Source organism: Brassica napus, chromosome C2 (assembly GCF_020379485.1).
Source record: "Brassica napus cultivar Da-Ae chromosome C2, Da-Ae, whole genome shotgun sequence".
NCBI classification, from domain to species: domain Eukaryota; kingdom Viridiplantae; phylum Streptophyta; class Magnoliopsida; order Brassicales; family Brassicaceae; genus Brassica; species Brassica napus.
The window spans coordinates 58014342-58036934 of NC_063445.1; the positions used below are offsets into that span (position 1 = coordinate 58014342).

At 30.4% G+C, this 22593-nt stretch overlaps 4 protein-coding genes across 5 annotated transcripts; 1 reads left to right on the plus strand and 3 right to left on the minus strand.

Annotated features, from left to right (window-relative positions):
• Positions 1-129: 129 nt before the first annotated feature.
• On the minus strand, positions 130-1936 carry LOC106369019 (cyclic dof factor 1). Its single transcript, XM_013809118.3, has 2 exons — positions 1745-1936; positions 130-1075 (listed from the first exon to the last, which is right to left on the minus strand). Exons 1-2 carry the CDS (start codon positions 1844-1846, stop codon positions 299-301), a joined length of 879 nt encoding a protein of 292 aa, XP_013664572.2. The 5' UTR covers positions 1847-1936; the 3' UTR covers positions 130-298.
• Positions 1937-4122: 2186 nt separating this feature from the next.
• On the minus strand, positions 4123-5580 carry LOC106369017 (protein EMBRYO DEFECTIVE 514-like). The gene is made up of 2 exons (XM_048747364.1): positions 5228-5580; positions 4123-4572 (listed from the first exon to the last, which is right to left on the minus strand). Exons 1-2 carry the CDS (start codon positions 5495-5497, stop codon positions 4264-4266), a joined length of 579 nt encoding a protein of 192 aa, XP_048603321.1. The 5' UTR covers positions 5498-5580; the 3' UTR covers positions 4123-4263.
• Positions 5581-6254: 674 nt separating this feature from the next.
• LOC106369016 lies at positions 6255-8601 on the plus strand. Of its 2 annotated transcripts, none has more exons than XM_013809115.3 (8): positions 6255-6515; positions 6713-7000; positions 7075-7146; positions 7420-7475; positions 7570-7723; positions 7802-7891; positions 8059-8148; positions 8225-8601. In XM_013809115.3, exons 2-8 carry the CDS (start codon positions 6737-6739, stop codon positions 8372-8374), a joined length of 876 nt encoding a protein of 291 aa, XP_013664569.1. In that variant the 5' UTR covers positions 6255-6515; positions 6713-6736; the 3' UTR covers positions 8375-8601. The 2 variants fall into 2 exon arrangements, with proteins under 2 accessions (XP_013664569.1, XP_013664568.1); XM_013809114.3 differs by having other exon boundaries at positions 6272-6515; positions 6695-7000.
• Positions 8602-12846: 4245 nt separating this feature from the next.
• LOC106369014 (transcription factor MYB96) lies at positions 12847-14801 on the minus strand. Its single transcript, XM_013809111.3, has 3 exons — positions 14361-14801; positions 13993-14122; positions 12847-13904 (listed from the first exon to the last, which is right to left on the minus strand). Exons 1-3 carry the CDS (start codon positions 14491-14493, stop codon positions 13136-13138), a joined length of 1032 nt encoding a protein of 343 aa, XP_013664565.1. The 5' UTR covers positions 14494-14801; the 3' UTR covers positions 12847-13135.
• Positions 14802-22593: the final 7792 nt, after the last annotated feature.

A 22593-nucleotide genomic window follows, 5' to 3' on the forward strand; every position in this document is an offset into this window, starting at 1 on the left:
TTCAAGAAAATGTTACTTTTATTCATTATCTTATCTTATCCTGTTATCCACTCATGTGTAAAGTAATGTCTACCTCATGTATTTTGTAACAGTTTTACTGTTAGCTCGACTAATCGAATATAATGCAAATAACGGTCAAAACGAATATTTCTTCAAAGATATTTATTCTTACAACAAAAAAATCAAACTTAAAGACTAAAAAGTAAATGGAACAAAAACTGTTAAAGCCCTATGAATACAAAGTCGAAAAAATATGTAAACCATATCTAGACATATAGGATATATAGTATGCATAGGATCACATCTGTTCATGGAAATTAACTGATCTGGATAACGCAGCTGGATTTGCACAGAGAACGAGAGAAGTCTCTGTTTCTTCTTTGTTAATACTAACCTCTTTCTTGGAATCAAACCCTTTGAACATAACTTCGTTCTTGATCCCAAGTGTTGTCCATATAGAACTCTTTGCAGCTTCATTAGGATCATCAACTCTCAAAGTCTTAGGAACCAATACAGACCCATTCATCTGTTTTCGCTTGATCGTCTCATCTTCCTCTCTTGAATGCTTACCAAGAGTAGAATTAGGAGTTGAATAAGGCGAAGAAGACACCATTGGCATGTTCCAATAAGGGTAAACCGGGTAAAAACCATGATTCCACGTGTACGGCCATGAAACACCAGGAATACAACGCAAACCGTTCATTTCGTTGTTACGTGTTCTTGAATCATCAACCGGCTGGTGGTTATTCTTCTCTAAAGTCTTGTGATCATCTCTGAGGTTGAAACTAAGGACCGGACCGTTTGTTTCATTGATGGTGACGTGACGATAATGTGAAGATGAGTTGTTCTTGTTCTTGCGTCGTCCGGCTCCGACAGGGACACTTCTCATGGTCCCACCCGAGGTCCAGTATCTTTGACAAGCTTTGCAGAAATGGCGAGGTTGGTTTACGTTGTAGTTGTTGTAATAACAGAACTTCGTTTCCATACTGTTGCATCTTGGACATGGAAGAATCTTGGTTGGTTTCTTTAGGGTTTTGTCTTTGTCCGATTGATCAGTTAATGTCTCGTTTTGGTTCTGAGCCAAGATAATGGAACATGATTATTAAAAAAACGAATGAATATAAGAGATAATTTTTTTTTTTAACATATAATAAAAATGATCATCTAAAATGAGTATCTATCTGAAGATGAAGGTTCTAGATAAAACTTTGGTGGAAAAAAAGAAAAGTATTCTGAGAATACACTTTACCTAAACCTAAATTCTCTGTCTCACCTTTATTGGCTGATTAAACGAAAAAAGGCAATACTTTTTACTTTTTTTTGGGCAATACTTTTTACTAAAATATGATTATTTTATGGAGAAAAGAATGTGCTTTTTCGTGTCATGAAAAGTCATCGAATAAAAGAGTACTACAACCTCAAGTTCACCAAAAAAGAAAAAAAAAATAGAAGCCCAGAACAGAGACGTCACATGTAGGATAGGAATGTCTTAAGATGTACCAATTCATCAGAGTTATGAACCTTGAGCTTTGCATTAAATTGAAAAATGTACAAAACACACTTATTTTTTGTGTGCACGATGTACAAAACACACATGAATCCACTTTTCAGTTTAGCTTTACTAGCTAGTACGTAACTACTATCATATGATTAATATAAAGGAATATCATTCATCAGCAAAATACCAAAACCTTTTTTCTTCAAGATTCATCTCTGTAACAACTAAGAAAGAAAAAATCAGTACCTGTTCTGCGGATAATTCATCTTCTTCAGCCTCAAAAACTGTTGATGAAAGAGGAATTTTCATCCCGAAGAGCTTTATTGCTGGATCTTTACTTTCTAGCATTATTAGTAGCGTTTTTGTTGGTCTCTGTCTCTCTCTTTTTTTTTCTTAGAGTTTGGTAGATTGGAAAATTTTAGTTTGGAATCGGGAGATTTGAGATTTTGATACGTTTTAAAAAGTGAAGTTGGATTACACGTCAGCATTTTAGTTTGATTTCCAGCCACAAATTTTAGTGGCGTATGATATTTTACTTTTCTCCTAAACCCATGGGTTCTCGGATTTGATGTGTTCATAGAATAAACTTTTCTAAGAATTTATTCCCCGTATTAAGAAGAATTATCTTGGAAATTGCAACAAATAACACATTCATAGTACCACTTTTGATGTTTACACTAACCACTTTTAAGGGTAAAAAACAATTATACATTTACGGTTAACTAATCTAGACTTAGGGTTTAGAGTTGAAAGGTGGGGTAGGATTTTTGGAAAGCGAAATTTAGGATTCTAATAAATATATAAATAAATACTTAAAAAATTTTTAAAAATAGTTTCAAACATAATTTTCGTTTTTCAAAAAGAAATTTGAAAAAAAGTTCAAAATATTCGAAAAAAAAATTTCAAAAAAAAAAATTATAAAAAAGTTCGAATTTGAAAAAGTATAATTCGAAAACATAAAAAAAAAAAAAAAATTATTTTTTTTATTTTTTTCTTTATTTTTTCTTTATTTTTTCTTTATTTTTTATTTTTTTTATTTAAATAATAATTTATTATATATATAAATAACAAGGACATACGAGTCTTTTGCTACTTAATGAAGAACGTAGTTTTGAAAATATCTCCTTAATGGTGATAAAAATGAAAAATGATACCATAAAAGTGGTAAACATGTAATTTCTCCAATTATCTTAAACAAACAAAAGACTGACTAAGCATAAAACTTGTTTACAAAAAAAATAAACTAAGCATAAAACTCAAGAGTTCCGAGTTGTTGGCTCTCCATTCGTTGAATATACGTAACATATCTGTATGAAAAAGGCTACTTAGATCTCAGGTTCGAGACTCGGGATGGAAGACGAGAACAGCACCCATCACATACCATTAAAAAATACTTTTGTTGAGAAGATTCGAAATACTGAAATTTCTGGATTTGGCCAAACAAATGTATGCTCTTCAGTTTGTCGTCTTAAAACCAAACCTATTAGAGGAAGGCCACCCATTGCGTATCATTTTAAGTAGATTAGTTCACAACCCTTTTTGTTTTATGTTTGGCTTCTCACAAATCAATATTATGACCTGATACAAAACTGTCATAATATAACGGACATAAAACAATATTAAATTTCTTGTTATATTAATTTTAGTATATTATATTTTAAAAAGATGACAAAATCATATTATTTTTGTATATTATATTAATTTATCAATTTAATATAATTTTATTTTAATTCATATTTTAATTCTATTTTAATATAATATATACTATAAATTTTCATCGACCTACTCCATGAGAGAAGGTGAGAACTCATCAATCAAAAACTTAAAATTAATCATGCATTAATTAATTTTTATTTTTGTAATATAATTTTATGTAAAATTAATTTATAATAATATTAGTATACTACTAATTACGAAATTAATCATGCATTAATTTAAAAGATATTTTAAATTTTTAGTAAGATTTTGTTATATTTTTCTCAACAAGTTTTGTAATAACTAAAAATAGAAATTTAATCTACAGTTAAAATTGATCTAATATTAATATCTTTATAATTATTAAGAATTTTTAGAAATATTATATATTTAATAGATAATGTAAACAATTAAATAGATGTAATTGATGAAATGAACCTAGTATGATTTTTTATAGTAGATAAAAATTGTGCTTTTTTTTTTTATTTTTTGAGAAGATTCATTGATCAACACCTCAATTTTGAATAGAGATTCTGATATGAGAAGATTTTGTACACCAATAGGTTCATTATCAATAAGTTAATTCACATTATCAGTTAACTGTATAGACCAGTATGTTCATTATCAATATTGAAAAAGAATTTTATTATTATAAAACAAGCTGTTTCTGTGGTGGGACTTGTCTTCTGTTACATTTTCAAATAACTTTTTAGTTTACTTTGATGACCAAACGAGACAAAGGAATAGTAGAGACCCTGAGATGAGAAGCAAGCCTAGAAGCCCATAATTATCTTCAACTTTAAAACTTTCGTTTAGCAAAAGAAGCCCAAAGACAATTATCCTCTCAAGTTATGAACATATAGAGACCAGCCCTCTCAAGTTCTAAACATAAAGACAAGCTGTTGCTTCTGATTCTTGAACAATATAGGTGATATAAACTGACAAACATTCTCTTGAAAATAACAGTAGCATTTCAACAAGATCATAACTTAAATAAGTTTTTAGCAACAAAACTTAACATTAAAAGCTTCAAAATTTCAATTTAAAGCAACAAGAGTCAGCAAGCAAATTCATCTTCTGAATCTCCCACCTCTACCACCACCACGTCCACCTCTTCTTCCCCCACCGCGACCTCCCCCACCGTGTCCGTTACCGTTAGACCCAGGAGTCTTCATGTTTTCAGGCAACGGGAGGATGTGATCAACGCACTTCCTGTAGCTGAAATCATCAGCAGTGTCGTCTTCCCTAACCAAAAAGAAGCACCTGCTCTTCCACATCGGGTGGGTTCTTACTTGGAAGGCTTTGATCCCTCCCCCAATCTTGTTGTCAGGCTCAGTATGGCCCTTCTTGATCAGATCTAGCAGCACCATGTGTTCATACTGAAAAATGTAACAAGTTAGTTATAACCTCCAAAGAAACTGCAATAACAAGCACATACAGTATACATCAACTTAACCTCTGTTGTCTAACCAATATTCAGAAAATTACAAGAACACACTTCCTATTCATGCAAATGTATATCTATATATATAGAAAAGTTTTTTTTTTTTTTTTTTTTTTTTTGCAAATAACTTTCGAGTAGTAATCAAACTAACATCTGCAAAGGAACACACTTCCTAATCTGTTTCAGTTAGGCTACAAAGTCACGATTTTTATCATGTATTATCCTCTTCCTAAACACATTGCATCATCCACAACCACAAATGTTATTCTTTATTTATTTATTTGTGCACAAATGTTATTACTAATCAATAAATAAGAGACAAAACAGAGTATCTACACACAAACTCAATCAAGACCGACAAAGAACAGACTTTTTTGCAAAGAACTTTCCAGCAGTAATCAAACTAAGAACTAACAAAGGAACACACTTCACAGTTGATAAATCATCTTTCCTAAACAAGTTGAGTTTCATTGTAAAGTTTCAATTTTTTATTATAACCCAATATCAACAACCCAACAAACATAATAAAAATCGAAACTTTACAATTAAAAAAAAGGCAAAAAGACAAGAAGAAGATCAACACTACATACCTTGTTGACATCGAGATCAGTTGGCCAGAAGTGCATAAACTTGGTGAAGTAATCAAACATCGCCACAGAGGTAACGAACTCCTTCGGACCCAGCTTAACCGGATCCGACCCGTTAGGTTTCTCTTCCTCTTCCACTTTCTGCTTCTTGGATTCGCCTCCATCCTCTGTTTCCTTCGTCTCCTCTCTCGCGCGTTTCTCCGCAGCTTCGACTTCCATGTCTGTTATTGGTTCAGCTGGCGCGGAAGCTACGATCTCTTGTTGCTCAGCCATTGTTAAGCTTTCGCCTTTTCTCTCTTTCTATGGTTGCTAGGGTTTAAGCTTTAGGTCGAGTGTCCTCCTACTAAAAATAAGGTGAGCGGCGTGTTTATATATTACCGTCGGTTTTTGATTGAACCGAACCGGTTTATTCCGGTTTTGTTAATTGTTTGTTTATTTATACTACTTTACTAATTTCCCTCTGTAGAATTCTACAATTAGCTTCTTTTTTTTAATGAGATGTTAATTGTTAATGAGTTTGAAAGGTAAAATTTAGTTGTCAAAAAAAAAGTTCATAAAAATTTCCAACTTGCTGCTAATTTTTAACAGTTATTTTTTTAAATATATATATTAGAATATAATTTACATTTATCAGAGTTAATTTATTCATTTATAATGTTTTTAGAAATTTTCATTTAAGCATTAGATATTCAAGTCACAAGAAGGTTTATATATTTTTATTGGAATGAATAATTCATTGATAAACACCTAAAATTAATTAGTTTTATCTTTATTTGTTAAAAAAAGTTATATATATTATCTACATTTATTGATTTCACTAGATTTTTTTTTTGTATTTTCTAGTTAAGAATAAATACAAGATCTTTATTTATTATTTTAATTAAATTGGTTTCTTTGAAACCTTGATTGTGACCAGGATTGATACAAAATAAAAAAATTATGAAATATCTGATAGCAACCAAGAAAGTAACTCCGTTACCGTTTGGTTTGAGAGTAGGTGAGAGTACCGTGAGATAGATTATTATCAACTCAACTCTTCTGAGAATGCCTTCTAACGGACGCACCGTGTTAAACCGTCAACATCCACAGCTCCGGTTTGTGTATTGAAAACGTATAGTACAGTAAACACGCGCTTCGAGACATTTAATATACTTATCTGAAAATCATTCAGACCGAACATCAACACAAGAAAACACATTTTGTACCAAAGTTTCGTTCGATAGCTGTTCGTGCCTTCAAAAAATCATCGATAGATAGCTTCTTTCTACGATTCTAGAGTATATTCTATCAGGTAACAATAACAATCTTTGATCTTCTCTGTCCTCTAGGGTTACGGTTGCTTGTTTCTGCGATTGAGAATTTTGATTTCTGAATTGTGATCGAATCTTCTCTCTCTCTCGTTCGTTCGTGTTCATGGTTGAGATTGGATCCTAAACATTTGTTGGGAGCTTTCTTGTTTTTTTTTAACAGGTCAACGTTTTTTTTCAGCATTGAGGGTAAAGTGTGAGAGAGATGTCAGATCATCTGAGTTCATGTACCGACCGTCTCGTTACATCTGATCACCTTAATTCAGAGGGAGGATCCAATGAATCTTCTGGAGAATGTTCCAGAGCTCAAGCCACTACTAAACCTATAGATGATAAGGAAGGAAGCGAGCAAGAACACGTCATTGATGAAGAGGAGCCGCTTATTCAATCAGTTGAGTGCCGTATTTGCCAAGAGGAGGATTCTGTTAAGAACCTCGAGTCTCCATGTTCTTGTAGCGGCAGCTTGAAGGTGAGTTGTTCTTCTGTTTTTGTCGGTATATTGTAGCTGAAAACTTAACTACTTTGGTTTTCTACTGTGTTCAGTATGCTCACAGGAAGTGTGTTCAGCGTTGGTGTAATGAGAAAGGCGACACCATCTGTGAGATATGCCACAAGGTAAACATATATATAATCAATGTTGAAGAAATCGCTAGGCGGTGGTTAAACGTTTTATATCAGATTATTGATTATGCGGGCGTCTAGACCAAAATGCCCAAGAAAAAAAAAAACAAAATCAACATAATATTTTTAAGAAAAATCGTTTGGTTTGGGTCTAATTTGCAGCCGCCTAGACCGATTTTTAGAAAAATAAATGTCATCATTGATTATAATCATTTTCATTGCAATTACTAAGATCTTTGTTTTCTTCTCCCTTGATGATAACAACAGTCTTATCAACCTGGCTACACAGCTCCACCACCTGATGATACCATTATCGATATGGGGTAACATTTTCTGTATCTATCTCTCTTGTGGTTTCATATAACTAAATCTTATTTTATTCAAGAAACGTTTGTTATGTTTGTGTGTGTTATGCAGTGAAGATTGGGCTAATGGTGTTCCCTTAGACTTGAACGATCCGCGCATTTTAGCAATGGCGGCTGCAGAACGTCACTTCTTTGATGCGGACTATGACGAGTATGCTGATTCTAACTCTAGTGGAACTGCGTTTCTTCGCTCTGCTGCACTTATCGTAAGCCCCCACATTAATGTTCTGTTTATAACATTTCTTTGTTGAAAAATTGAAACTTATTGAGAGTTGAAATGGCAGTTAATGGCACTTTTGTTGTTAAGACACGCTATGAACCTTTCAAACAACAACTCAGACGACGAAGAAGATGATCCATCAGCTTTCTTCTTTGTAAGCAACATCTCTTGCTACACCGTTAAATAATCTCTCGTTTTGAATGTTTTGAGCCTGAAGGCCCATGATGAGGCCCAAACCATTTTAAATTAATTTTTCTTGAAAAAAAAATATCTTGTCATAGTATTTACTCTCTCTCTCTCTCTCCCTTTGGTTTCGGACAGCTTTTCATGCTACGTGCTGCTGGTTTTCTCCTCCCGTGTTACATCATGGCTTGGGCCATCAGTATATTACAACGCCGTAGACAAAGACAGGTAAAATAACACACTCCACACACATTAGTCTAAGCTTATGTTTACTCTCTTATGTTCTTGTGTTTGTGAATATCAGGAAGCAGCGGCTCTGGCCGCTGCAGAAGTTGCGTTTATGTTACACAGCGGTGGAGGACAACGCAGAGGAGGATTGCACTATGCTGTAGCACCTGAGCTGGTACCGAGTCCACAAGGGCAACAACACCAACCTGAAGCTGCACCGCAATGATTATATATAGTCTTGATCACTAGTGAGGAAAGTAAAAACATCATCCAGGGATTTGGTTTCTCTGTCTGTAGTAGCTGTTTGTTGTTTATTCGGTTCTTGGAACAGAGCAAAACAAGAAACTGAGATTAAAACAAAAACAAAACACGGGAAGTTTCTGTGTCTATGTTCTTACAGACGAGAAAGTAAAGATTGTTCACCAATAAATTTATGTATATGGTTTTAATTTCCTTTTTAGTATTTCTTGATATTATTATATATACAGGGATATATACAGTAGCCATCTATAATCTCTATACCAGTGATATTTACATTGCATTGACTAGAGCTAGGCCTTTCTGCTTACCAGCATATAGATGTAACACTGTGTGTGTGTTTTAAGGATTAACGATCTATTTCCTCACCATAACTATCATATAATAATAATTGTACATAATTTTTTAACTTCGGCGTAATTGCATATAATTTAAGTATGACAACCCATCTATCTTATTAAAACTCAAGTACAAAATTGGAGTGTTTGGAGACTTGAATATGACTTTTAAAAATTTGGAGTGTTTGGAAACATTGATTGCAGTCTTTTAAAAAAAATATTTTTGTTTAAAAACAAGGATATTAGTATTAAGAAAAAAAGTAATGGGCTTATGTTTTTTTTTTAAATTGAAAGTTATCTAGGCCACTTTTAAAATATACCAAAATGGGTCAATCTAATTCCCTAAAATTTTTTTTCTAAACTAACCATAAAACAAAATTTAAACTTTATATACATATTTCAAATCAAAATAATAATTCAAATTTGATTTATATCAAAAATTGATTCAAAAATATACATATATTCAAAAATAGATTTTTACTAAACTATTTTTCAATAACCACTATAAAAAAATATTGTCAATATATATAAGAAAAATATAATACAAAGCCCAATTTGAAATACCAACTCAAATTATGGTTTTCATATTTCATATTAAGTTTTAAAAATATAATATATGTAATTATTTATATGATGGTATGTATAAAATACTATTAATTATATGATTACTTATATGATGGTACATATAAAATACGATTAATTATATGATGATAAAATACGATATATAATAATGACTAGGGATGGGCTTTTGGATACCCATACGGGTTTAGTTCTGATCGGTTTGTATTTTGGGTTTTCGGGGTCAAAGATTTCAGCCTTATTAGAATGTTTCTAAATTTTGGTTTGAGTTCGATTTGGATCTTTGCGGGTTTGGTTTGGGTTTGGATAACTAATTTAAATTATTTTTAAAGTCTTAAATCATTATATATTTTAAATTTCTCAAAATGTATAAATAAAATAATATATTACGTATAAATTTGAATAACATATGTCATAATACTTAAGCTTAACATATCAATTGGCTTGATTTAAAATTTTGGATACGAAATCAATAATTATTTTAAGTATTTTTGGTGATTTGAGTATACTTTAACTATTTCAGATATTTATTTTTGACTATCTATATATATTTTCAAGTATTTAAACCAATTTAAAAGTATCATTTTTGATGTTTTATATACGTTAAATCTAAAAATAATTAATATATATAAGTATATAAATCTATTTTTAGATAAATTCGGATACTCAAATACTTCGGTTCGGATCAGATTCGGTTCTCTAAATAACAAAATTTTGAATAATTAGAATATTTAATCAATTTATGTTTGGGTTTGGTACTATATCTTTGGATCGGTATCGGTTATGTTCCTCGGATTCATTTTTCCAAATCCTAATAATTACATGAAAAACAAATATCAACATATTTTTTAAAATATACACCCGCGCGTCTGCGCGGGTCAAAATCTAGTTACCCCTTATCTCGAAAGATCGAAACTCATTTCCATCTAAACTTTGAAGAATGAACTAATACATATACCTAGCTAATAATTAACCTAACTAAACCTAAAACGACTCGATTACAGAATATAAACCGGATTAATTCGACCAAATATAATTGGATCTTATAAACCGACCCGAGACCCGACTTAACCCAATTCAAAAAAACCTAAATCCCCAAATCATCTTTCTCTACCTCGCTCGCGACAAATCACGACGAAGAGTGAAATGGAATAGCGAAGAACAATGTTGCTCCTCCACTGAAGCTTTAGTCAGGTATAATTTTGAAAATTATGTCTCTTTCTCTCTGTTGTTGAGTCTCTCTCTCTATATCATTCCCTGTATATTTGATAAAGCTTAAGGACAATGATGAGTGTAAAGAAGGGAAGGCAAAATGGAATAAAGAGAGTATGTGGGAATCGAAACCTCTTATTGGTTTGTCTCTGTGGAAATCAAATCTCTTTTATGAATTTTTAGATTTTAGGGTCTTAAAGGATGAAATCGATTTGGGGGATTCTAATAGGGGTTCGGGTCAGATTTTAATCGATTTGTATTTGGATCTTCGTTTGGATCGGGTTGTACCAATATCAACTGGTTTACTATCAGTTAATGTCATAAACCATTAAAACCAAGCTAAATCTCGGTCTGTGTGAAAACGGGTTTTGATCTTTCGGGATAAGGAGTAATAGGTTGTTATGCTTAAATTGTGTACAATTAGGCTGAAGTTGAAAGATTGTGTACATTTGTTACTATATGATAGTTATGGTGTGAAAATATGTCGTTAACCTGTATTTTTAGCTAATATTATATGTATGATGTATAACTATGAAATATAATTTATCTATTTACCCTACATGCAAATCTCTTGTTTGTAATGAGTAAGATTGATGCAGTCACTATTACATTTTATCCAGCCAATTTTGCTTAATGCTTCTAGTGAATGTTTGATAAACCTATAAAGCCTTGTTGATCGGTTTGGTTCATGTTGTATTCTCATTTTCTAAAGCTTTTGCATATTATATTATCACTACACGTTTTTGTTTATTTATGTTTGATTTGTTTTAAGAAACGTAATGAGTTTTATTCATAAATATCAAATAGACAAATACACACATTTAACAAATATTATAACTAGTATTAAATATAATATGATGGGTCATGAGGCGATGCCCATGCCCCATTTTGTCTTGATAAAGAATGAGTGGGCCCTTTAATAGGCCCAAATACCATGGAGCGGTTTTAAAAGTCTACTGTAAAAAAAGGGTCCACTTACCATGTCGATCCCATGAGAGGAGAAGAATCAAACTCCACATGCCAGCAAAGCTCAAGTCTACCCATATCCTGAATAACTAGTCCAGCTTTTATCCGAAAGCTTTTGATTTATACTACCAAAACGGTGATTGAACAACTAGTCCGGTCTTAATCAACCAAGTCAACGTCCGAGATAAGTAAGACGAAGAAGTCAACTACTAGTTTTAACTTTAAATTGGAGAGAGTGTGAAATTAATTATAATCGAAAGGGAGTCTTCGGTGGCAAAAGCATACTGTTCACAAGTCAGACCAGCTTGCTCACTGTGTTTCACAGGCGCAAGTCAAGCCCTTCACATGTTAGCATTTAATACTATTTTCTCTTCTTTTTAACATATTTGTTGTTATTTATCTGTATTTTCAATGTTCCTTCCAGGGCCCACCACCAGATTTTGCCTCCTATAGTTATTGTACGCATAGTGGATTTGTATGGATTACAAAGTTTATAACTGTATAGTAATACAATGATGTCATTAATAGTTTAGTATAATCTAAATTACTTTTTTTAAATGCATTGGTTGCTTGATTATATATTTGAAAAAAATATATCCAAACGTGCCTTTTGTTTATTTCCCAAGCTTTTAGCCATACAGTAATTTAAAAGAGCAAAAAAAAAACAATTATGATTTCTTCAAAACCTCTCTAATATTTTTTGGTAAAACTCTCTAATATTTCTCAAGTCTTTATAAATGTTTCCAACTCGAATTTGTGATATTTTTATAAATTATTTTACACTTTATTTAATACAAAACCTAAAAGGAATTATTTTTGAAAACTCGCCTATTTTAGGTGAAATGAATAATATTTATGTCAGTTGCAAATCAACATTATTACATCTTTAGTCGTCAAGACAATATTACAAGGATAATACGTAATAAAAATAATTAAATGTATAAATAAGTTTGAATAACTCCAGTAGGTGGACTCTTTCTCTTACCATTTAATGACATGTGTCTTCAGAGATTATGATCGATTTGAAAGGACAAAATTGATAATATGTTTTTATTCTTTTAATTAGTATTTTTTTATTTTTTGACAAAAAATAGTTTTTTTATTATTATGTAGTGATACTTAATCCAGATAAATCAATCTCACGAAATTTCTTTTTATAACAGCTCATCAAACTGTTGTAAAAAAAAACTCATCAAACTAGCAAGACATAATTTCATATTTGTTTTGGTTCAGAAACATAATCTCGTTTTTTATCCAAAAAAGAAAACATAATCTCACTTTGAAGATAGAACTTGAGTCTTATAGATGTATTTTCTGCACAAAATAGATGGATTTCAATTTCCAGTTGACAAAATGACATTTGTATAACCCATATGAGCCACAAAGAACAAACACATTACACATACTTAAATAAAGATGATACACCCTTTCTGAAACATACAAATTATAAGAAAAAGAGATTACATCACCAAAAGGGAAAAAGAGTGTTGTAGAGCTAAAAAGCTACTAAAGACTCTATAACCCTAATGCAATAATAAGCACAGATATTATATAGGTTATAACTCTATAATACTTGTTATAACTCTTAACTAATTAAGCCCTCACTTTTTGAAAATACTCCACTTGATGTAGTTCTAGAAAATTGCTTCTTGTCCTTCTAAGGACATACCGACCATGTTTTCGTCAAATAGCCATTTCTCCAACAAAGATAGAGATCCTTGTGAAATCAAACCAAAATCATGGTCCATTGTTATTGCGGGTTTGCTCTCTTGGTCATGGAAGAAGTTTGTCTCCTGAGTCAGATTTTGAGTTTCTTCCATGGAATTGAAGCTAAAGAAAGATTGTTCAAACCCTTCTCCACCTTCTTCGGAAGCTGCTGAAGCAAGTGGTCCGGTCTCTGAAATTGGTGATGAGGATGTCAAGGTTAATGGTTTTGGTGTATCTTTCATGAAATCTTGAAGCAACCGAGCTATGTTCTCAGCGCTTGAGGCATATACCCCTGATGGATATATATTAGTAGTGTTGCTTGTAGTGGTGGTTGTTGTTGTAGTAGAGGAAGAAGAAGAGGATGGATCATGACAATTGTCAAGTAAAACTGATGAGAAGCTAGGGATGTTTTGGGGTATGATTACTGGTGATGATGATGGTTTTTTGTCTAAAGACAAAGCCTCAGAAAGAGCTTGCTTTGCCATGTTGATATCAGTCTGAAGTCTTCTCTCCCATTGACCTTTGTTTGAGCTTTGATGTTGCTTTTGTGAAATAGTCTTTGATGAAAAGAAGTCGTCATTATCTTCTTCACCAGATTCATTGATCTTCTTGAGCTTCTTCTTCAAGTGAGTGTTCCAATAGTTTTTTATATCATTGTCTGTCCTTTCTGGAAGGTATGATGCTATGGCTGCCCATCTAAACACAAAGAGAAACATATTTAGATCTTATTATATACACAAGAAAGGTATTTCCTGACAAATAAAGATCATGTGCATGTATATACCTGTTGCCTAAAAGGGCTTGGAGATGAACAATCATCTTTTCTTCATGCTCAGTAAAATTGCCACGCTTAATTCCAGGTCGAAGATAATTAGTCCATCTCAATCTGCAGCTCTTGCTACATCTCCTCAGACCTAAAACACCAAATTAACAAAGATTTTAACCCAAATAACTCAAGGACAATGGATAAAATGGTTATTAGAGATGTGTGGACAAGAGAGCCGATAAAATAACTTAGGCTATTTACTTCACTCATACTTCACTCATATTAATGATCATACCAACCAGGAAAAGTTCAATTAAAAGTAACAGGATTAAAAGTTTAATTTAACAAACAAGCTAGTTTGTTATCAAGAAAGTACAAAGACAAACCTGTGTTGGTGGGGACAGATCTCCAGTTTCCAGGACCATGTTCTTGGATGTAAGAAACTAAGACGATGTCTTCCTCTGGTGTCCATGGCCCTTTCTTCACTCCAGTCTTTTCACAACAAGGTGGTCTTCCCATTTTTTTTCTTCTTTCAATATGAAGATGTAAAGCTTAGGGAAAGAAATTGGACTTTTTAATAAGGATGTTGATAAGGTAATAGAACTAAACCTTAATCTTTGAGTTTTTCTATAAATCTTTAAGAAATTTTGAGAATTAAGACAAGAAAAGACCAAATAGGTTTGGTTTTGTCTGAAGAAGTGGAGAGAGATGTTGGTTATATTTATAGAAAAAGTGAGTAAGATGAGAGAGAGAGAGAGCAGAAAGAGAGCAAAAGATGATTCAATTAGTAATTAATAAATTAATGGAAAAAAGCAACGATAATGAAGGGGCTGGCTTTGGATTTGCTTTCAAAGAGTCAACATGGACAGCAAAATGCATTTACTCTCTTCTCTTCAAAGTCAGCCTCCTTCTATCTCTCTCCCGCTTACTATACACGGTTTCAAACAGAAATATTTGTTTTGACGTTTGCGTTTACTTGCTAAAAAATCAAAATAAATGTAATATATTTGGTGTTGAAACACTAAATCAAAAATACATCCGTAAAAGGCTAAAAGGCTAAAATATTCCTTCAATTATGATTTGCTGTTTTTAATTATTCATAACTTGTGTTAATCTATCATCAGTCTGAAGTTTATGAGAAAATACATTATTTTTTTGCAACGAGGTTATGAAAAAAATTCTGATGAATATGTTGTAAGTATTTTGTTAAACCATTGAGCTCTAAATCATTTTCGCGTACATTTTATTTTTATGGAGGATCGGCGGATTTTTTACAAGTATATACATAGATATGTTATATCACGTTCATGTATGAGTTTTTGTATATCTCAGTTTGGACATTCAAAACTGTGTGGTTCTGATAAATGCATCATGATGTGTGAGAAGGAGTGGCACCGAAAGAAGACAAAATTAAAAGGAGAGACAGAAAGCTAATATTCGGATATTGCTTGTAGTTTTATTACCAGTTAAATAGCTTTTAATAGAAGGTTATTTGTTTATCAAATAGATTTTCAGAATTACAATTATTGAATCCATTTTGTGAGATATAATTCTGATAAATAAATAATTAAGAAAAATGTGATATTGCACAAGAGAAAATAAGAAAACATATTGTGATAATATTTTGTTCGCTACCTGATGCAAAATTATTTCTTCAGTCCTTTACAATTGAGTATTGGCTGGATATAGCAAATCTTAAGTACTTAATTCCCAAAATGTTTTGACATTAAATTACGATTTGCATCGACCACATCTTGTAACCAGCATAAAAGAGTTCATATACGGGTATACATTTAAATATTCTATTTTATAAAAATATATTAATATATTTCCAAATTTTAGCATTTTTCACCACGCAGCCCTAATTTAATGTCACCTCCATTTTTGTGAATACATCCATTGAATTGGCGACCCATCAAAAGTCCATAACTTGGGTAATAAATATTTATTGCGTGTTTTGGGGTTAGTATAATAGTTTGTCCAATTTATTAGATGTGAGCAATTAGTAGACAAAATTAAGCTCGAAATCATCAGATAGTTCTGTAATACTACTAATGTTTTGGACAACTGGAACCGAATCCTTAAGATTCTCAACTGTAACATGATTTCATCTTCGTTATTTGACTTTTTATGGTCATAGACTCATGCATATTAACTCTCACAGTAAAGTTTACGGAAACGAAGGCACCTCATCTTTAAATTTAAACCAACTTGTTAAATAAATATAACTCGTAAGAGTGTCTAATTACTCTACTTATCAAAAAGTTTAATTAATTAATTAGCACAACACACTTCCGACTTACTATACTCATTAAGTCATTATTAATACGGTAAACTTCCACTCACACATTACCCAATAAACCTTTCAATTGTGATAATACTATTAGATTACTTTTGATTTTATCCAAATTTGACAGTACTTCATCATAGTAACGCGTTTTCTAACTTTGTCGGAAGACGACTTTATTAGGGAACACACTTTTAGTTCACAAAATGCTAATAAAACCTAAACTACCTGACAGTTTAGGCTTTTAGCTATATCAACAGAAAAACTTACTACATGTTTTGATGAATTTAGCTCCACAAGAAACAAGAGGAGTGTTACGAAGCACGTCGTGGCTGTGTGCATGGAGCTTCTAAACTTATTATCTATTCCAACGTGCATTGAGCTTATAAAATGAATTAACAAAAAAGATTTAGTAATATGTTATGGAATTAGATTTTTCCACCAAAAACCAAGTTTTTTTCTTCTGTTGAAATCCCGTAACTACCACGTCCTCTGGATGCGTCGCCCATACCTTTTTATTCACTCATCTTCGGGGTTCATATATTAACTTTACTTTGACTATATGCGACATAGATACCTACTTATATAGTACTTCATTTTTTCTTAATATCTATACATTAATGAACTATACTAGCTTGTAAATGCACATGGTATCGAATTTCTTTACACATCTAAGAGTGTTCAATTTGGTTTTGTTTACAGTTTGGCTCGTTAATTTTTTTTCTGGTATTTTGGTTTATAAGAAATGGTTACCATATCAAAACTATATTTTTTGGTTTGGTTCAAATAATATACTTTTAGTTTTTGGTTTCTTCGATTTTTATTTATACCACAAAATTATAATTATATTTATTTTTATAATATGTTAGAAATTTCAGTTTATATGATTATTAAAATATAATATATTTTCAGTAATTATTTTTGAAATAAAATGATTTTCTGTTTGACTTAACTATTAATTAAAAATACACCTTCCGTTCCAAAATGATGTATATTTTATAGTTTTAACACACATTAAGAAAACATGTTAATAAATGTATTAAATTTTGTGATTAACTAGTTCCCATAATTTCTAGCCAAATCAAAATATAGTAAACACAAATAATGTCTTCATCATTTACAATTTACCATTATTATATGCATGGAATATGTGAAATAACTACTCCATCAGTTTTACTTTAGTTGTCGTTTTAGATTTATGCACACAGATTAAGAAAATATTTAATTTTACATATTCCAAAATAAAAACATTATTACTTATACACCTAACCATATTTCAACCAAAAGAAAAATAAAATGGTGAATTTATTATTAAATTTTGCATTGAAAACATAAAACAACACTTAAAATGAAACAAAATTTTAACTCTAAAACGACAAATAAAGAAACAATTTTTTTTTTTTTTATAAAAAATGGATTCTATTGAAACAGAATGAGTAATAATTTAAAATAAAAAATAATTATGATAATTTCTTAAAACAAAAAATAAGAAAAAGTTAGTACTATCATAATATTATTAAATAAATAAAATTTAGCACAAATATATGTCAAAAATAATAAAATCTTAAAATCATATCAATAATAATAAAAACAATATATATATATATATGATCAATTGTATTATATAACTTACATATAACTATACTACTATATTTTAATTAATCAATTTCTTTGAAATTTTTGGTTTTATCGGTTCATATACCAAATCATATCTATATACCGCATGTCTTTTTAAATAGCGTTCATTCGATACTACCAAATCCATACAATTTTATCTATTTGAGTTAGGTTGTTTTACTCGATTAAACACTTACATATAGCATTAAACTAATGAAAATATTAGTTCCCATTAAAACAATACAGTGTTAAAACATGGATTTACCCACAATATCTTTACTATTATTTGCGAAGTGATTTTTTGTAACGGAGATCTCACGTTAAAAGTTATATCGGTTAAAGTCAATGATACCCTTAATGAATTTATATATATTTTTTAAAATGATATAAAATTATCTATTTATTTGTGAATTTATTATATAATTAAAAACGAATTTATATTAATAATAATTATTTTTAAATAGATAATTCTTATATATTTTGTTGTTATCTTAAAATAATTGTTTCTATTATAAAAGTTAAAAAATAAGTATAACACAATTTCAAAATTTTAATACAATAATAAACATATTTTAATGATAAATTTTGTCATATATAAATAATTTAATTGATTTTAAAAAATTTAAATATAAATAATAAATTGTCATGATGGTTTTTGAATTAATAAGACATAAAATAATAAATATTGGTAAGAAAATTAGCAACAAAATTTTCACGTTAAAAGTTAGAGCGATTAATATCTATAATACCCTTAATGAATTTTATATATAATTAATTATATAATAAAAACTAATTTTTATTAATAATATTAAATTAAAACATATTTTTCAATTATAAAATTTTTTAAAAAAATATAAAACAATTATAATAAATTAATGGTTAAAGTCAATATTATCTTTAATAAATTTTAATTAAAAATATATATTTAATTAGATTTTTGTCATATATATATTTATGTTTGATTTATCTTTTTGAACATAAATAATAAGTTACTATGTTGGTTTTTGAATTAATAAAAAATAAACTAATAAATATTTGTAAAACGATTAAGCTTGCATATGCGGGTAAGACACCTAGTACTAATTAAAACACGATCGAAGAGGCCATTAAAATACTCTTCATTTTTGTGGTAAAATAAAAATAAAGAGTTCAGTAAATGATAATTTCCTTCAGAATAAGAGTCTTTGCAGAATGCATTTCGAAATTTTGAACTTTCAATATAACAAAAAATAGTTTCAAAAGATATATAGCGAAAAAATACCTGCAAAAATGAGAAAGCTATATTTACAATGTCATTATTATATGTCAACCCAGAGTTTAGTTTATACTCCCTCTGTTCCTAAAAGATCTATGTTTTAGAAAACAATTTTTTTTCAAAAAGATATATTTTTCATATTTTCAATGCATAAATTAAATGTAAATTGTAAACTTCAAAAAACATAATTGTATTTATTAAAATTCTATTGGTGAAAACATGTGGGGAATAGTTGATTACGGAAAATAATGTATTGGTAAATAAAATTTGATATATTTTCTTAATAAGTGTGAAAATCCTATAATATATATCTTTTAGAAACAGAGGGAGTATTAGATTAGTCAGTCGACTAAGGGTAATATATTATTCACTTCATCTTATAGCTCGAAATTTGTTTGTTTGTTTGATCTAGAATCAGTTTGTAAGTTCCTACGATGTTTCCTATAGTTTCCAGAAGATTGATATTGATATATAGAACAAGTCAACGACTCCGGTCGTCTTTTGGATGTAGACAAGCTTTAGATCATATCTTATTTTATACGCTATTAAGTAAATAATTGGTAGGTTAACTTAGGGTTTAAATATCAAAACAAAACTTAGCTAGGGTTTCATATTTTAATCCCCAAAATTAAGGGTTTAATGTGACTGTAGCAACACGTGCCAGCATTCAAAGAGAAAAATCAGGAAAGTTTCTTGTAAAGTAAAGTAAACAATAACAAAGAGCATTATGTCCATCGTCTAATGATGCAACGATGATTGAAGCCTTGTTGTGATATTGCCGATGTATTTTTTTTTTATAATCTGGGGGTATTCGAATCCGAAGGCTCAACTAATTTTCTGGAGGTCGGTTTTACCGGCGACATTCAAACCAATTGCTCTACGTAAGAGTTGGATACCCATACCGATTGACCATGTAGATGGGTAAATTTAAGTGGTATGTTTCGAATCTTGGATATTTACCATTTTTCCAAACCCGTCGTGCCGATGTACTTCTCATGAAACAAAGTGCAATTTTTTTTTATCACATTAAAACTTAAGATTTTTTTTTCTTTTCCAAAACATTAAGAATTCATATAAAACAAAAACAAATTTACCAAAGTATTCATTACTTATATTTATAAAAATATTTGTACTTAAGCAAAAAATAATGCTTCTTTGCGAGACCCCTAGCAAAACAATGCTTTAGTTCTATATATCACCCATTACGCTAGCTAGACAATTTGTTCGAAAGTCATTAACTACATAACCATAATTGTTTTGACTTATTCAAATGGTGTAAGGCAAATACAAGTCTTTGAAAGCATGAAATTTTCCAATCCAACTTGCATCCTCTGATTTTAAAACGGCACGGATCTCCTGTTTTTAAGATTACATAAGTCAAAATCATTAATAGCTTGATATTTTTGTTCAATATGATTATATTTTAACGAAGACGTGTTTGTTCAAATGATATTTGAATTATACTCGTTCTACTTGTTGATACAAATAATGAAATACTATACCACGAAACGATTTATTTGTACCACATTGATATGTTTAACGCTGTTAAATTTAGAGAGCATGTCAAATTTATTTTTACGTCTTATTTCTTCCACTATAAATATCGTTTACATTTATTCATACATTTGTAAATTAAAAAAATATTTTTCTCAAAGTTATTTATAACTTACACTAACTATGTCCACGTTTCTGTCACTTTGTAATTATATTATTTAGATACAAATGCACCATATGATGTTTGTATCTCCATTTTGGTATATATATGTACCAAACCCTTGAGAGTGACAGTGCCGTCTCAAGATTAATTAAAGGACATGTTCAAAAAAAAATATTGCAGATAAATTTGACATCTAATAAAATAATTTTTAAAGTTTATAGTTCTATTTATATATATTTAATATCTATTTTGAAATTATACAGTGAATTTAGTAATATATCTAAGAAATTTATAAAGTTTTAGACCATAATTTATATATTTACTTTTATAACAATTCTTAATATTTTTTATTTGTAGATTCGGGTCATGTTTGATCGCTCTATTTGCTCATGCTATTAGACGGTCATGTTTGAGACTAATAATGAATACTTATCATTTTAAAACTTGACTTTATTGGAAAAAAAAACTTAAGACTTGCTGTATCTGAAATGTATATAGAAGGTTTTAGTTAAGGTTTTAAATCTCTAAGTACATATATAGCTTACGTGGTACCCCGTTCATGTAACTATTAGTAAACATTTTGATGTATATATATAACAACTAATCTATACACATGGGTTTCTAACGATTGGGTTTAGCTAAGCCACTAAGCCTATGCCAAATTGCCAACATAAAGTTGATCATTTTAAGAATACAAATAACGAATCGTAATCTGATCTACTAAATCTTACAGTAAACCTAAACATTTTGACTTAACATGTCTAAACTATCTTTTATAGTATAGGTTGTCGTTTTCCTTAGGGTATTTAGAAACCATCACTTTCAAAGTTTCGATCTCGGCTTGTGAAGATTGACCACGTCCGTCAATCTGATGTTGTTAATCTAAATATAAATAACTTTGAAAAGTTCATATAAAATTTATTGGTATGTACGCATTTTAAGGAAGAATCTATGCAACAATCCAGATGGGTTCGGCTAGATTTTGAATCAGTTTTCAAAACATAACGATATATACGGTAAAATACTAATAACCCATCAATAAGAAACTAGAAAGTAACTCAAAAGGTGAGAATGATATAGTCTTTTCACTTCTGGAAAAAGACGTTGCTGTATATATCCTATAAACTATCCGTATGTTGACAAAAGCACTCTCAGATTTTTCTTTTTAGCACTATCAGAAATTTCCTAGCCAATTATGATGAACTTTTTTGATTGACATATTCAAACCATTTTTCGATCATATGATGCAAACCATATTCAAGCACGCTGGTATTGGAACATGTGATGCAAACTAAAATTCTACAAACAATGATGAAATGAAAACATTTTTCGATCATATTCTTAAAACTTCGAAACCATTCCACCAATCCTTACACACATCGATGCGATTGACATTTTACAACTCCGTTTCAACAGCCACGTAAACCCATCACATGGAAGCATGTACGCGTGTACGGCAGATATCAAACGATCTCTGCCTTCTCCCAATATGGAAAGCGAGGATCTTGGAGAAGACATGTTTTGTACAAGACCACAGAACAAACTACTCAAAAAAGAGTTTGGTATGTCGTGGGCCACCTTAAAAGCAATATTTTATCGTCTTGCTTCTATGTATCTAATTAGGTCCCTGCCACACGTCTTCATCTTGGTGCGATCACACGCTCCGCCTCTTGTACAAGATCGTGAAGGTTAACACCTGTCGACGGTAGAACCAAGCTCACTATAATAATAAATAATCTATAAGGTACGAAACCTTTCAATTCGAATTTAATCGATACATAATGGGCGGTGTATTATTTAATT

Bases quoted from the DNA above. Each gene is read 5' to 3' on its own strand.
- LOC106369014 (XM_013809111.3), bottom strand. From the start codon at position 14,493: ATGGGAAGACCACCTTGTTGTGAAAAGACTGGAGTGAAGAAAGGGCCA. The intron at 14,123-14,360 runs GTTTGTCTTTGT...TTGGTGTTTTAG, and splicing joins ATCTGTCCCCACCAACACAG to GTCTGAGGAGATGTAGCAAG. The intron at 13,905-13,992 runs GTATATACATGC...CTTTGTGTTTAG, and splicing joins CAAGCCCTTTTAGGCAACAG to ATGGGCAGCCATAGCATCAT.
- LOC106369019 (XM_013809118.3), bottom strand. From the start codon at position 1,846: ATGCTAGAAAGTAAAGATCCAGCAATAAAGCTCTTCGGGATGAAAATT. The intron at 1,076-1,744 runs GTACTGATTTTT...ATCTTGGCTCAG, and splicing joins ATGAATTATCCGCAGAACAG to AACCAAAACGAGACATTAAC.
- LOC106369016 (XM_013809115.3), top strand. From the start codon at position 6,737: ATGTCAGATCATCTGAGTTCATGTACCGACCGTCTCGTTACATCTGAT. The intron at 7,892-8,058 runs GTAAGCAACATC...GGTTTCGGACAG, and splicing joins ATCCATCAGCTTTCTTCTTT to CTTTTCATGCTACGTGCTGC. The intron at 8,149-8,224 runs GTAAAATAACAC...TGTGAATATCAG, and splicing joins AACGCCGTAGACAAAGACAG to GAAGCAGCGGCTCTGGCCGC.
- LOC106369017 (XM_048747364.1), bottom strand. From the start codon at position 5,497: ATGGCTGAGCAACAAGAGATCGTAGCTTCCGCGCCAGCTGAACCAATA. The intron at 4,573-5,227 runs GTATGTAGTGTT...TACATTTTTCAG, and splicing joins CTGATCTCGATGTCAACAAG to TATGAACACATGGTGCTGCT.